This window comes from Scylla paramamosain, chromosome 11, assembly GCF_035594125.1.
Source record: "Scylla paramamosain isolate STU-SP2022 chromosome 11, ASM3559412v1, whole genome shotgun sequence".
NCBI classification, from domain to species: domain Eukaryota; kingdom Metazoa; phylum Arthropoda; class Malacostraca; order Decapoda; family Portunidae; genus Scylla; species Scylla paramamosain.
The window spans coordinates 8,300,347-8,313,713 of NC_087161.1; the positions used below are offsets into that span (position 1 = coordinate 8,300,347).

Consider the following 13,367-nt stretch of genomic DNA (forward strand, 5'->3'; position numbering starts at 1 on the left):
AATGCTGAGAAGTTCGTTCTGGCTGCCCTAGCCATCTCTTTCTGTGGCTACCAGCTCTCTCACAATGGCATCGCATCAGATCCAGAAAAAGTACATACCATCACGGACTTTGTCACACCAGCCAGCCTGACAAACCTGCTGTCCTTCATGGGCCTTGTGAATTAGTTGACCAACTTCTTGCCTGACATCTCTGCCACTGCTGCCCCACTTTGTCTGTTGATTAGCCCAAAGAGAGCATTCGTGTGGATGCTAGACCATGATTAGGCTTTCAAGCGAGTTAAGGAGGCCTTGTCCAGTCCACCTGTTCTTGCAACCTTCAGTCCTACCCTCCCAACCATCCTACAGACAGACATCACACCTGTACAACCTGGGATACACCCGCCTATAACACCATGAGGGAGGACAGTTCTGTCTCGTCCAGTGTGGCTCTCGCTTCTTGGCTGACACTGAGACCTGCTATGCCACAGTTGAGCTGGAATTGTTGGCAGTAGTGTGGGTGATGAAGAACTGCAAGTTTTACCTCACAGGCCTGCAGCACTTCAACCTTGTCACTGACCATCATCTGCTAGTTCCCATCCTCAGCAGCTTTTCACTGGATGCCACCCCATGTCTTCAGCGCTTGAAAAAGATTGCAGCTTTCACCTTCATAGCGCAATGTGGTGGCCAGGCAAGGAGTTGTGCATCCCTGATGCTCTCTCATGCTTCCCAGTGAGCAACATGACCAGTGATGATGATGCCCTTGACACCAAGACTAGCTTCTCCATCAAGAGCATTGTCACCTTATGAGCTGTCAAGTCCCTTTCTACCACAGATACCACCAGTGATCCAGCACTAGAAGAACTCCAGCATGCAGCCCAAGATGATCCTGCCTATGCCAAGCTCCTTCAGTATGTCAAACAGGGATTCCCAAGTGATCACTACTTCCTACCCAACACTCTGTGCCCGTATTGGGAAGTACGTGACAACCTCTACTGTGAGGAAGACCTTGTGCTGTACAGGGCTAGGGTCTTCATCCCAGCAGCTCTTCACCGTTCTGTCCTTGCCCACCTGTACAACAGCTATTGCAGTGCCGAGGCCATGAAATGCTGTGTGCAACAGGCATTGTACTGGTCTGGCATTGACGCAGGTGTCATGAACACCATCCGTGCCTGTGAGTCACATCAAGTGATGCAGCCAAGCCAGCAGCGTGAGCCCTGTCTGTGGGATGAGAATCCCACCAGTCCCTTCAAGTCAGTGTTGGCTGACTTCTCTACTGCAGGAAGGTCCTTCTTTGTAGTCACTGACTGACTGCCTGGCTGGCCTGTTGTCATGTCCTGTGGTGCAGACATGACCTCTTCCATGCCTGTCTTGCACTTCTGGCATCTCTTCTGCAACCTGGGTGTCCCATTTCACCTTTGCACCAATGGTGGCTTGCAGTTCATCAGCTGGGAGTTCACCGTCTTCCTTGAACATTTGGGAGTCCACCACAACATGTCTATGCCCCTCTACTAGCAGTCAAATGGTCACATGGAGGCTGCTCATCCAGAAAGTGGCCCTCTCTGGCAATCAAGCTATGCAACACTTTGAATCACACTGGCTGTTCCCCAGCCCAGATTCTCTACGGCTGCCCTCTTCACTCCTGTGTCTCTGCTCACACCAATGCTTTCAAGGAGTAGTGGTAGGCCAGGGCAGAGTTGTGATCGTTGGGCTGCTGCTTGCCCACAAGATGATATGGCCTGGTATGATGTGCACACCCAACCTCTCCTACTCCTCAAGCTTGATACTGTAACTACGAAGCACTGGAGCAAGGTTGGCACTGTCATGGGCATTGGCAGGTCCTGTGACTACCTCGTCAAGATGCCCGGTGGCTGCGTCTGGTGGACGAACCGCCAATTCCTCTGCCCATTCATATCTCCGTTAGAGGACAGCTGCTCAGCACGTTTCAAGGGCAGGAGTCACGCTTAGGACATAGCATGCTATGAGCGTGAAGGGGGGAAGGAAAATATAGGATAATGTATGTTATGCCATGCACATGTGCATGTATAGCCCTTGTTGGCAACACTCAGTTTCCCTATGATGCCACTTCCTCAGTGTGTCTGCTGGCTTGCCTGTGAAGAAGAAGGAAGTCACATTTTTCACAGCTTGACCCTTGTATCTCTTCTTTGTAATACAAGGACCTGTGTTACATTGTGTGTTCCTGCTCTTCCCCCACATTGCAGTACTTTGGGAGACAGGACCTCCTACACCTAGGGCTACATGAGTCCAGCACACTATCTGTTCTACTTGGCTACATCCAAGCTTGGCATTCAGGTCACCTCTTATTATGTTGACTTCATGATCTTTGCATTCCTTCTTTGCTAGGTCTGACGACTTGTAAAAAAAAACCTGAGTATCTTCTTCAACTGCGTTGGCTGTGGACACATACACCTGTGTTACATTGATATCCAATGCCACACCTCTCATTTGTACCAAGACAACTCTCTCTGAGACTCTCCTATAACTTTCTAGACTATTTGTCTCTTCCTCTGCTGAAAATACTCCTACACCTCTAATGTTCAGCACCACTTGAATATATTTGCTTACATCTGTTATCATATTGCATCTTTCTACCCAACCACCTGACTTCACTTAATTCCTTTTAAAAATTGGCCCATATGTCTGCTACTTAATTATTACATGATGGCAAATATCTTTGCAAGGTTGTGGATCCAAGAAAGCCATTATATTATTTTTTTTATACTTTCAGCAAGTAGTTCAGCATATATCCTCATTATAGGCCAATTCTCTGGTATTATATTCTTCCTTTACATTATCTCAGTCATATTTGAAATAGGCAGATGGCCAGGTCATTTGTATTTGCAATAGCAATTACTTGCTATTGCAAGTAATTGCTAACCATTCCAGGTTTTATATTGAAGTATTGCAAAATGTAAATCCATGATCACCTTTATACTCTGACATTACAACATATGATATTAGTTAGCTCTCACTTTCCTAACTACATTTAGTTGCCATGAAAGTGACTATTTTACTGCTCTCCACAGGAACCCTTGAACCCTCACTCAGCATTGGAGATTCCAATTTTCACAGAGGAATTTCTTACTCATAACAAAGGTAAGACATGGTGAGGATAAGTATTGTATCATAACTAGGGAATTATCTTATTGTTAGTAAGGTTTCAACTCTCAGGCAAGTTTGGTCTTGCAGTTTCTCTCTCTCTCTCTCTCTCTCTCTCTCTCTCTCTCTCTCTCTCTCTCTCTCTCTCTCTCTCTCTCTCTCTCTCTCTCTCTCTCTCTCTCTCTCTCTCTCTCTCTCTCTCTCCATATGGCTTTAACATCAGTGTTCACATGCTCATATATCAAGTCACTGCTTTTCCATAGGTTTGTCAAATTTCCAGTATTTATCATAATAGCATATCAAAATAATGTACTTGACTTCTGAAGAATGCAGAACTTAGCTGAGAGTGATGAGTGTGTGGGTTCTGTGGCAAGGGTGTGGAGTGTGTGGCATTAGATAATGTTTGAGCATCTTGATAGGCAAATCTACTTTGTTCCCTGTAAATGTCTCTTCCCTCACCATTTAGATTTTTAGAGAAGACCAAATTGAAAGAGACACTTAATGAGGTTGATTTTTATTCAGTGCTGCAAGTCATGCTGTATAAAGTAGGGTATGTGACAACAAACATGATTCATTCCAATGTAGCATTCATTATGGCAAATGTGCATTATGGCAACTGAAGAACCTATGGGAAAAAATTAATTTGTTTCAGGGAACCAGAAAATAAATTAAAAATTTACACAATTTTGGGAAAAAAAATAAAAATGAATACATTTGCACCCTTAATTTGCAATAACCTACTGAGTTTTGCACCTAGTCCTAAATTTCTACCATCCTGAGTTTTGTGCTACTTTGACAAGTATTGATCACATTTATGTGAGAGAGAGAGAGAGAGAGAGAGAGAGAGAGAGAGAGAGAGAGAGAGAGAGAGAGAGAGAGAGAGAGAGAGAGAGAGAGAGAGAGGCACCAGGTTTCACTCCTTTGTCCCTTATCTCTTGACAGATAAAGGGGAGGGGAGGTGATGGGGAGGGAAGTTTGAGACAAGATGAAAGAAAGGAGAGGAAAAGAAAAACACTTTAAACACTACTTTATTATGCCATATTGTTATTACAGTATAAAATACATAATATTTGTTAGGCAGCCCATTTTAAGGTATAGTTTTTAGGAAACAGTGATACTCTGATACCCAAACCCTATGTACACCACCATAGAACCAATCAAACAAACAAACAAACAGTCAGTTATGAAGAAATGCTTAAGATGATGGAAGAACTTGAAGTAAATAAAGCAACTGGTCCAGATGGAATATCAAACTGGATATTGAAGGAATGTTGAGAACAACTGACTGAAAAAATTCAGTCTAGTGGTGACATTACTATCACAGGGAAGAGTACCAAAAGATTGGAAGAGACCAAATACCACACCAATATTCAAAGGAGGAAATAAGGAAAACCCACTAAATTATAGACCAGTGTCCTTGACTAGTGTTGTAGGAAAATTAAGTGAAAGAACAATAAAGGAAAGCTGGATGGAATACTTGGAAGGAGATAAAGTTTTAGTAAATTGTCAATTTGGATTTAGGAGGGGAAGATCATGCTCCATGAACTTATTGTCCTTTTATTCAAGGGTAGTCGATATTGTGCAGGAGAGAGACAGGTGGGTGGATGTTGTCTACTTAGACTTGAAGAAAGCATTTGACAAAGTACCACCCCAAAGATTGCTATGGAAGATAAAAAATTATGGAAAAATTGGAGGAAGACTGCTAGAGTGGATGGAGGATTATCTGGATGATAGAGAGATGAGAACTGTAATACAAGACCAAAATTCTTCTTGGCTGAAAGTAACTAGTGGTGTCCCACAGGGGTGAGTGTTGGGACCGATAATGTTTTTTAATATATGTAAACGACATAAATGAAGAAATAGATAGTTATATGAACTTATTTGCGGATGATGCTAAGCTGATGAGAAAGGTGGAAAATGTAAAAGACTGTATGGTACTGCAAGATGATTTAAATAAGATAAATAGATGGAGTAAATCTTGGCAAATGGAATTCAATTTAAGTAAATGTAAAGTAATGGAGTTTGGTAAGAATAAAAAAATACAATATCATTATGAGATCTAAGATGTGAAGTTAACGAAGTCAAAAGAGGAAGTGGATTTGGGAGTAACAGTTACTGAAGATTTTACTCCGGACAGACACATTGATAAAATTACTGGAGAGATGATGAATTTGTTAAAAAGAGTAAGAATAGCATTCTCATATTTGGATAAAGAAATGATAAAAAGTTGTTGATTTCTGTGATAAGACCAAGATTGGAATATGTGGCAGAGGTGTGGTCTCCACATACAAAGAGGAATATTATAAAATTAGAAAGAGTACAAAGCACAGTCACTAAAATGATTCCGGAGTTGAGTAAATCGACGTATGAAGAGAGATTAAGAATGTTGGAAATTCCTACTCTTGAAAATAGGAGAGAGAGAGGAGATTTAATAAACATCTATAGAATGTTAAATGGTATGGAAAATGTGGACAAAGAAGGTTTTATAAATTTAGACACACAGAGTACAAGGGACACAGTAAGAAGTTGAAGAAAGTTAACTGTAGAAGAGATATTAAGAAGTATAGTTTTCCTCACAGAAGTGTGAACAAATGGAATGGACTGAGTGAAGACGTTGTAAATGCCGAAACTATCAGTGCTTTTAAGACCAAACTAGATAGATATAGAGATGGGATACTATGAGATTACTCCCCTCCCATAAACCACAACTAGGTAGATACACACACACACACACACACACACACACACACACACACACACACACACACACACACACACACACACACACACACACATATGCAAAAATAAATAAATAAATGAAATAAAATATGAAATAAATAAATAAAAATAAAGAAAGAAAGGAAGAAAGAAAGTAAATTTAATAAATAAAGAATGTCATTTAAAATACATAATTGAAGTACATGGACATTTATATTTCAGTATTGTGGAATGCTGTGTTTTTTGTAGTGTTTTTTTTTAAAGGAACATAGATAATTACAATTTTTTATATTACTGGGGACTGAATTCCATATCTTGAGACCAGTAGAAGATAGTGAATGCTGAAAGGTGCTGAAGTTATGTACTGGTGTGCAGAGATCATCTCTTGTGCATGCAAGGTAGTCATGTTGGGAATGTATTACTGTGTTGTTTCCACTGTGTAATAATTTGAACATATATATGCCAATTTGTAGTTTATGTTGAATATAATTAATGTATTTGTGTCTTTAAAAGAGGTTGAGTATGTTTGAAATAGCTGCTGTTAGTTATAATCCTTATAATTTTCTTTTAGAGTCTAAATAGAGATAGTAAGCATGTTGGGTAAGTGTTGCACTAGATGGGTGTACAGTATTGTAGGTGTGGTAAAACATGTGCATTATACATGGGTCTTAGTACATAGAGTGGCAAAAATTCTTTAGTTTGATATAACAGAGATACAGTTCTAGGTAATTTTTATGTAAGATTTATGTGGAGAGGAAGGGACAGGTGGTGGATAGGTGAGCAGTGGCTTACACAGCTGGTGAGTTAGTTTTGTGAGTTTTGGTTTGTTATTTTGGTTAAATTTTTATTAAAATTTCTGTGCTTGCACTAGTGGTGAGTTCATTATACCAGTTTTGGTTTGTTATTCTGATTAAATTTTTTATTAAAATTTCAGTGTATTATTGCAATTGTAAGTTATAATGACTGTGCATTGTTGTGTGCCTTATTGTACTTGTGTAAGTATTTTTGAGTACACTTAGTCATGAATATTACTTGGGAGTCTTACAGACTTTATGGCTGTCCACAGTACGTGAAGGAGAGTTGCGGCAGCTGCGAAAATCCAACACAGACTATGAAGAACAGAATGCCATTCTGCAGAAGCACATAGAGAGCATGAAGTAAGAAAACGTACCTTTTTTTCAAGTCGTCTAACATTAACTCGTCTAAGCTTGCATTCGCTCAAATGTATTTTTCTGTTAACACAGCTTGTAGTTAAGAAGTGCCAAACACTTGAGTTTCGAAGTTAACACTGTTCTTGTGTGCTGAAATTTGTTAACTTATTGAAAGCATTTAATAGTTGCACTTTGCTTCTTCTTTCCCTCCTCTATTTCAACCAGATGGCACCACTGCTATCACATCTATTTCTAAAGCTGAACTCTTTGCTCAAACCTTTGCTAAAAACTCTACCTTGGACGATTCTGGGCTTGTTCCTCCCTCTCCTCCACCCTCTGACTACTTCATGCCACCTATTAAAATTCTTTGCAATGATGTTTTCCATGCCCTCGCTGGCCTAAACCCTCGGAAGGCTTATGGACCTGATGGGGTCCTTCCTATTGTTCTCCGAAACTGTGCCTCCGTGCTTGCACCTTGCCTAGTCAAACTCTTTCAGCTCTGTCTGTCATCATCTACCTTTCCTTCTTGCTGGAAGTTTGCCTACATTCAACCTGTTCCTAAAAAGGGTGACCGTTCTAATCCCACAAACTACCGTCCTATTGCTTTAATTTCCTGCCTATCTAAAGTTTTTGAATCTATCCTCAACAGGAAGATTCTTAAACATCTATCACTTCACAACCTTCTATCTGATCGCCAGTATGGGTTTCGTCAAGGCCGCTCTACTGATGATCTTCTGGCTTTCCTTACTGAGTCTTGGTCATCCTCTTTTAGAGATTTTGGTGAAACTTTTGCTGTTGCCTTGCACATATCAAAAGCTTTTGATAGAGTCTGGCACAAAGCTTTGATTTCCAAACTACCCTCCTACGGTTTCTATCCTTCTCTCTGTAACTTCATCTCAAGTTTCCTTTCTGACCGTTCTATTGCTGCTGTGGTAGACGGTCACTGTTCTTCTCCTAAATCTATTAACAGTGGTGTTCCTCAGGGTTCTGTCCTGTCACCCACTCTCTTCTTCTTATTCATTAATGATCTTCTAAACCAAACTTCTTGTCCTATCCACTCCTACGCTGATGATACCACCCTGCACTTTTCCACGTCTTTTCATAGACGTCCAACCCTTCAGGAGGTAAACATATCACGCAGGGAAGCCACAGAACGCCTGACTTCTGATCTTTCTAAAATTTCTGATTGGGGCAGAGCAAACTTGGTATTGTTCAATGCCTCAAAAACTCAATTCCTCCATCTATCAACTCGACACAACCTTCCAGACAACTATCCCCTCTTCTTCAATGACACTCAACTGTCCCCCTCTTCTACACTGAACATCCTCGGTCTGTCCTTTACTTATAATCTGAACTGGAAACTTCACATCTCATCTCTAGCTAAAACAGATTCTATGAAGTTAGGTGTTCTGAGACGTCTCCGCCAGTTTTTCTCACACCCCCCTGCTGCTAACTCTGTACAAGGGCCTTATCCGTCCATGTATGGAGTATGCTTCACATGTCTGGGGGGGTTTCCACTCATACTGCTCTTCTAGACAGGGTGGAATCAAAAGCTTTTCGTCTCATCAACTCCTCTCCTCTAACTGACTGTCTTTTACCGCTATTTTCATGCTAACTGCTCTTCTGATCTTGCTAACTGCATGCCTCCCCTCCTTCCGCGGCCTCGCTGCACAAGACTTTCTTCTTTCTCTCACCCCTGTTCTGTCCACCTCTCTAACGCAAGAGTTAACCAGTATTCTCAATCATTCATCCCTTTATCTGGTAAACTCTGGAACTCCCTGCCTGCTTCTGTATTTCCACCTTTCTATGACTTGAATTCCTTCAAGAGGGAGGTTTCAAGACACTTATTCATCAATTTTTGACCACTGCTATGACCCTTTTATGGGACTGGCATTTCAGTGGGCTTTTTTTTTTATTAGATTTTTGTTGCCCTTGGCCAGTGTCCTTCCTACATAAAAAAAAAAAAGTACAGTACAAGTCATCCCTGACTGGATTTAATTTGTATGAATTGCAGTAGTTGCTTGAAGCAGGCCACTGGAGAAGCAAAGACAGTGTTGTGCTCACACTCAGTTCACTTCTTTATTATGTTAACTTAGTTCAAACACTTTAATGGTTGTCACAATTGCATTATAAGACATCCTTCCCTCCCTCAACTAAATAAAAGGTAATGCCAATGAGGCTAGGAAAATAGATAGAGAAAAGAGGGCATACAGTGTCTGCCACTGGTTCTGCCATTCACTGTAATCTGGTTTGGTATTAAATCCCTTTGATTATTTTGAAAATTTCTTATATCATCATGTATGCTGCTTAAATGTGCTGAACTAATTTTGTTCCTTCATAAATCTGTTTCAGTTCTGGAATTAAATTTGTTCATTTTGTTTGTATTATTACTATGTAATTTATGTGCTTGTTAAATAAGAGGCAATGTCTTGTCTTGACTATCCCTTCCTGCACAGAAACATCAGCTTGGTACATACATAGGTACAGTCAGCACCATTATTATTATAATCACAAAACTTTTTTTTTTTTTTTTTTTTTTTTTTTTTTTTTTCACTATGCAGTCACCCAAATAGAAAATAAGATATATTTTTGGAGTACTCACTACCTCCTAGTATTTTGTGGGGAGTCCTTTCCTCTTTATGATGCTAGCAAAATGTCTGGGATGGATTCTATGATATGCTTAAGGAGGGTTTTAAATTACTTAATATGTCCTGAAGTTAGTCAACAAGTTAGGGGATAGTTGACATGATGCAACCTTGTAGATGATGATTGATTAACACCCAAAGATTTCCAATGGGGTTAATATCTGGACTAGAGCCTGACCAGTCCTTTATGTATTCCATGCCACAAAACTCTTGCCTCTCCTTAATTTAGCTGTGTGGACCATGCATCATCTTACTGCAAGATCTTACACTGTAGGCAACAAAACAATCTTGTAGATTGTCTGCCAGCAGTTCCAAATATCTTGAGATATTTTTTTGGAAGTACCACTAATTTGTGAGTCCCATGATATCCTAATGTCCTTTCAATGTCACTGAAGCAGGGTGATTTACTAACCCCTGGTTGTTGTTTTGGTGTTATGGATCCAACCCTGGCCATAACTGCACTTTAGGGCCCTCTCACACATTCATGGTTACAGTTACATTCATCCCTAATTACTACCAGTCAGCAAGGACAACCAGATTGCTGACAAGGTTAATGTAGATCAGTGATGATTTTTGAACCAACAGCACTTGTGCAGTAATCTGTTGGTTTACTGGCAGTCAGCTGGTGGTAAACCATGTACAATTTTTCATTTCTGTGATTGGCAGTTAATGTACAACTGTCTGAGGTCAGCTGGTGGTAGACTGACAGCAGACCAGCAATCTGTTGTAATTTGTGTTGTAAGTGAACACCATCCCATCCATTACTGACATTTCCATGTTTGACATCACATATTTTTCCTCTTTGTTCAATGTAAAATGGAAATTCAGAGTTTAAATGTAGATGTAGACAGAGAGCAATTTGTTACTGCTTTTGTATTTTCTTGAAAAAATAATTAAGCAGATGGAGATATAGATACCAGTGTGTGATTTTTTTTCTTGTCTTTGACTGGCAGTAAACTGGCAGTATACCCTGGAATGTCAGGGGCCTAGTGCTGGTTTACCCCTGGTCATCATGGGTAATTTTCATCATTGATAGACCTGCAGCATTCCCAACTGCTTTGAGCATTTTGAAGTTGACTAACAGTGGTGGGGAATATCTATAATCACCAGCATTGAATGGCAACTGACCAGCGATTGTCCATGGTTTTATTGCTGATCAGGCAATTCTTCTATTGCCAGCAGCAGCCTGTGAGAGTAGCTTTACCTTCCCTGTTCCCAGTCACAAGAAATATGCCCTCATCAATCCATAGTACCCTCTTCCACTTTTTTGTCCCACTGCTGATATTTTTTTTTTGCTAAATTTAACTCTCTTTTTGCATGTTTGTTTTGTGAGGATTTCTTCATGACACCATGTGTTATTATTGTCTGAGATTATTTCACAAATATCACTGGATTGTGCAAACACACTTGTTCTTGCTGTCTTGGGTTACATTACTCAAGTTTCATAGTGGTGATGTGAGGCTCAGCCTCCACTTGCCTCACCATAAACTTAGATCCTCTGTGGGATCTTCTGGCTTTCATGGCCTCTTCTATGAGAGCAGTGGGTTGCCTCCTCCTGCATCCTCACTTTTCTTGGTCTAATGTTGGACACTGCATAATATCGCATTGGTGATAAAAGAAAAAAATGTCATCACTCATGCTAGAGGCACACTAACATTTTTTTTGTTCCTTGAGGAAATGAAGCTCCTCCCCATCTATCCTTAGTGCACAACCATAACATTGACATTTTCCTTAAGTGGTTTTACTAATAAAGTGACATTATTATAGCAATTTAGGTAGGCCCTTGTCTGTAGATCTTTGATGCATTTAAAGTATTAGATTTTCTTAATTTGTTAAATACTTTTCCAGTGATTAGAACCATAAAATTCTCATTTGCATAAGTGTCTTTAATCACATACACACACACTTAACAGGAGCACTGTGGAGCGTCTGGAGTCGGAGACATGTCAACAGCGCAGCAACAATGCAGCATTACAACAGCACATAGAGACCCTACGACGAACCTTGGCCAGAGCCTTCATTAATCTCCCTTTACCAGGTAAGATGCTCTTTTCATGGAACAGAAATGGTGGGATGCTTGATGTAAGTTGGTATACTTGGATTCTTTGTGTGAGGACCTTGTCTATTATGTCAGTTTGTCAAAATAGAAGAAATTTGTTGTATTTGAAAGAAGGTTGTTTTAAAAGTGCATGCAATGTACCTGTATATGTGTGTATATGCACCCTCCTACCTTATCCATATCATCCATGTAATTTGCAAAACCCTGGTTATATATTTGCATCTTAATTTATACACCCAGTGATTTTCAGGGAAATACTGATCTAGAAGTTTTGCATGTTTTGATTATATTTTTATTTATTTATTTATTTATTTATTTATTTATTTTTTATATGTAGGAGGGACACTGGCCAAGAGCAACGAAAATTCAATAAAAGCAAAACAAAACAAAAAACACCGAGATGCCAGTCCCAGAAAACGGTCCGAAACAGTACTCAAAAATTGAAGGATAAGTATCTTGAAACCTCCCTTGAAGGAATTCAAGATGTAGGAATGTGGAAATACAGAAGTAGGCAGGGAGTTCCAAAGTTTACCAGAGAAAGGGATGAATGATCGAGGATACTGGTTAACTCTTGCATTAGAGAGGTGGACAGAATAAGGATGAGAGAAAGAAAAAAGCCTTGTGCAGCGACGCTGTGGAACGAGGAGAGGCATGCAATTAGCAAGATCAGAAGAGCAGTTAGCATGAAAATAACAGTAGAAGATAGCTAGAGATGCAACATTGCAGAGACGAGAGAGAGGCTGAAGACAGAGGAGAGGAGTTGATGAGACGAAAAGCTTTTGATTCCACCCTGTTTAGAAAAGCAGTATGAGTGGAACCCCCCCCCCCCCAGACATGAGAAGCATACTCCATACATGGACAGATAAAGCCCTTGTACAGAGTTAGCAGCTGGGGGGGTGAGAAAAAGTGGCAGAGACATCTCAGAATGCCCAACTTCATAGAAGCTGTTTTAGTTAGAGATAAGATGTGAAGTTTCCAGTTCAGATTATAAGTAAAGGACAGACCAAGGATGTTCAGTGTAGAAGAGGGGGACAGTTGAGTGTTATTGAAGAAGAGGGGATAGTTGTCTGGAAGGTTGTGTTGAGCTGATAGATTGAGGAATTGAGTTTTTGAGGCATTGAACAATAACAAGTTTGCTCTGACCCAATCAGAAATTTTAGAAAGATCGGAAGTCAGGTGTTCTGTGGCTTCCCTGTGTGAAATGTTTACTTCCTGAAATGTTGGACATCTATAAAAAGACGGGAAAAGTGCAGGATGGTATCATCAGTGTAGGAGTGGATAGGACAAGAAGTTTGGTTTAGGTCATTGATGAATAATAAGAAGAGAGTGGGTGACAGGACAGAACCCTGAGGAACACCACTGTTAATAAATTTAGGAGAAGAACAGTGACCGTCTACCACAGCAGCAATAGAATGGTCAGAAAGGAAACTTGATATGAAGTTACAGAGAGAAGGATAGAAACTGTAGGAGGGTAGTATGGAAATCAAAGCTTTGTGCCAGACTCTATTAAAAGCTTTTGGTATGTCCAAGGCAACAGCAAAAGTTTCACCAAAATCTCTAAAAGAGGTTGACCAAGACTCAGTAAGGAAAGCCAGAAGATCACCAGTAGAGTGGCCTTGATGGAAGGTATACCAGCAATCAAATAGGTTGTGAAGAGATAGATGTTTAAGAATCTTCTTGTTGAGGATAGATTAAAAA

The 13,367-nt window shown here is 40.2% G+C and overlaps 1 protein-coding gene across 4 annotated transcripts in view; it reads left to right on the plus strand.

The window, feature by feature from the left end:
• Positions 1 to 13,367, plus strand: part of LOC135104921 (high mobility group protein 20A-like) — a 42,651-nt gene that overhangs the window by 14,775 nt on the left and 14,509 nt on the right. For all 4 annotated transcript variants that reach the window (XM_064012678.1, XM_064012681.1, XM_064012680.1 and 1 more), the window contains exons 5-7: positions 3,024 to 3,093; positions 6,881 to 6,971; positions 11,524 to 11,648. In XM_064012678.1, coding sequence (XP_063868748.1) covers positions 3,024 to 3,093; positions 6,881 to 6,971; positions 11,524 to 11,648 — 286 coding nt within the window. The remainder of the gene's footprint in view (positions 1 to 3,023; positions 3,094 to 6,880; positions 6,972 to 11,523; positions 11,649 to 13,367) is intronic.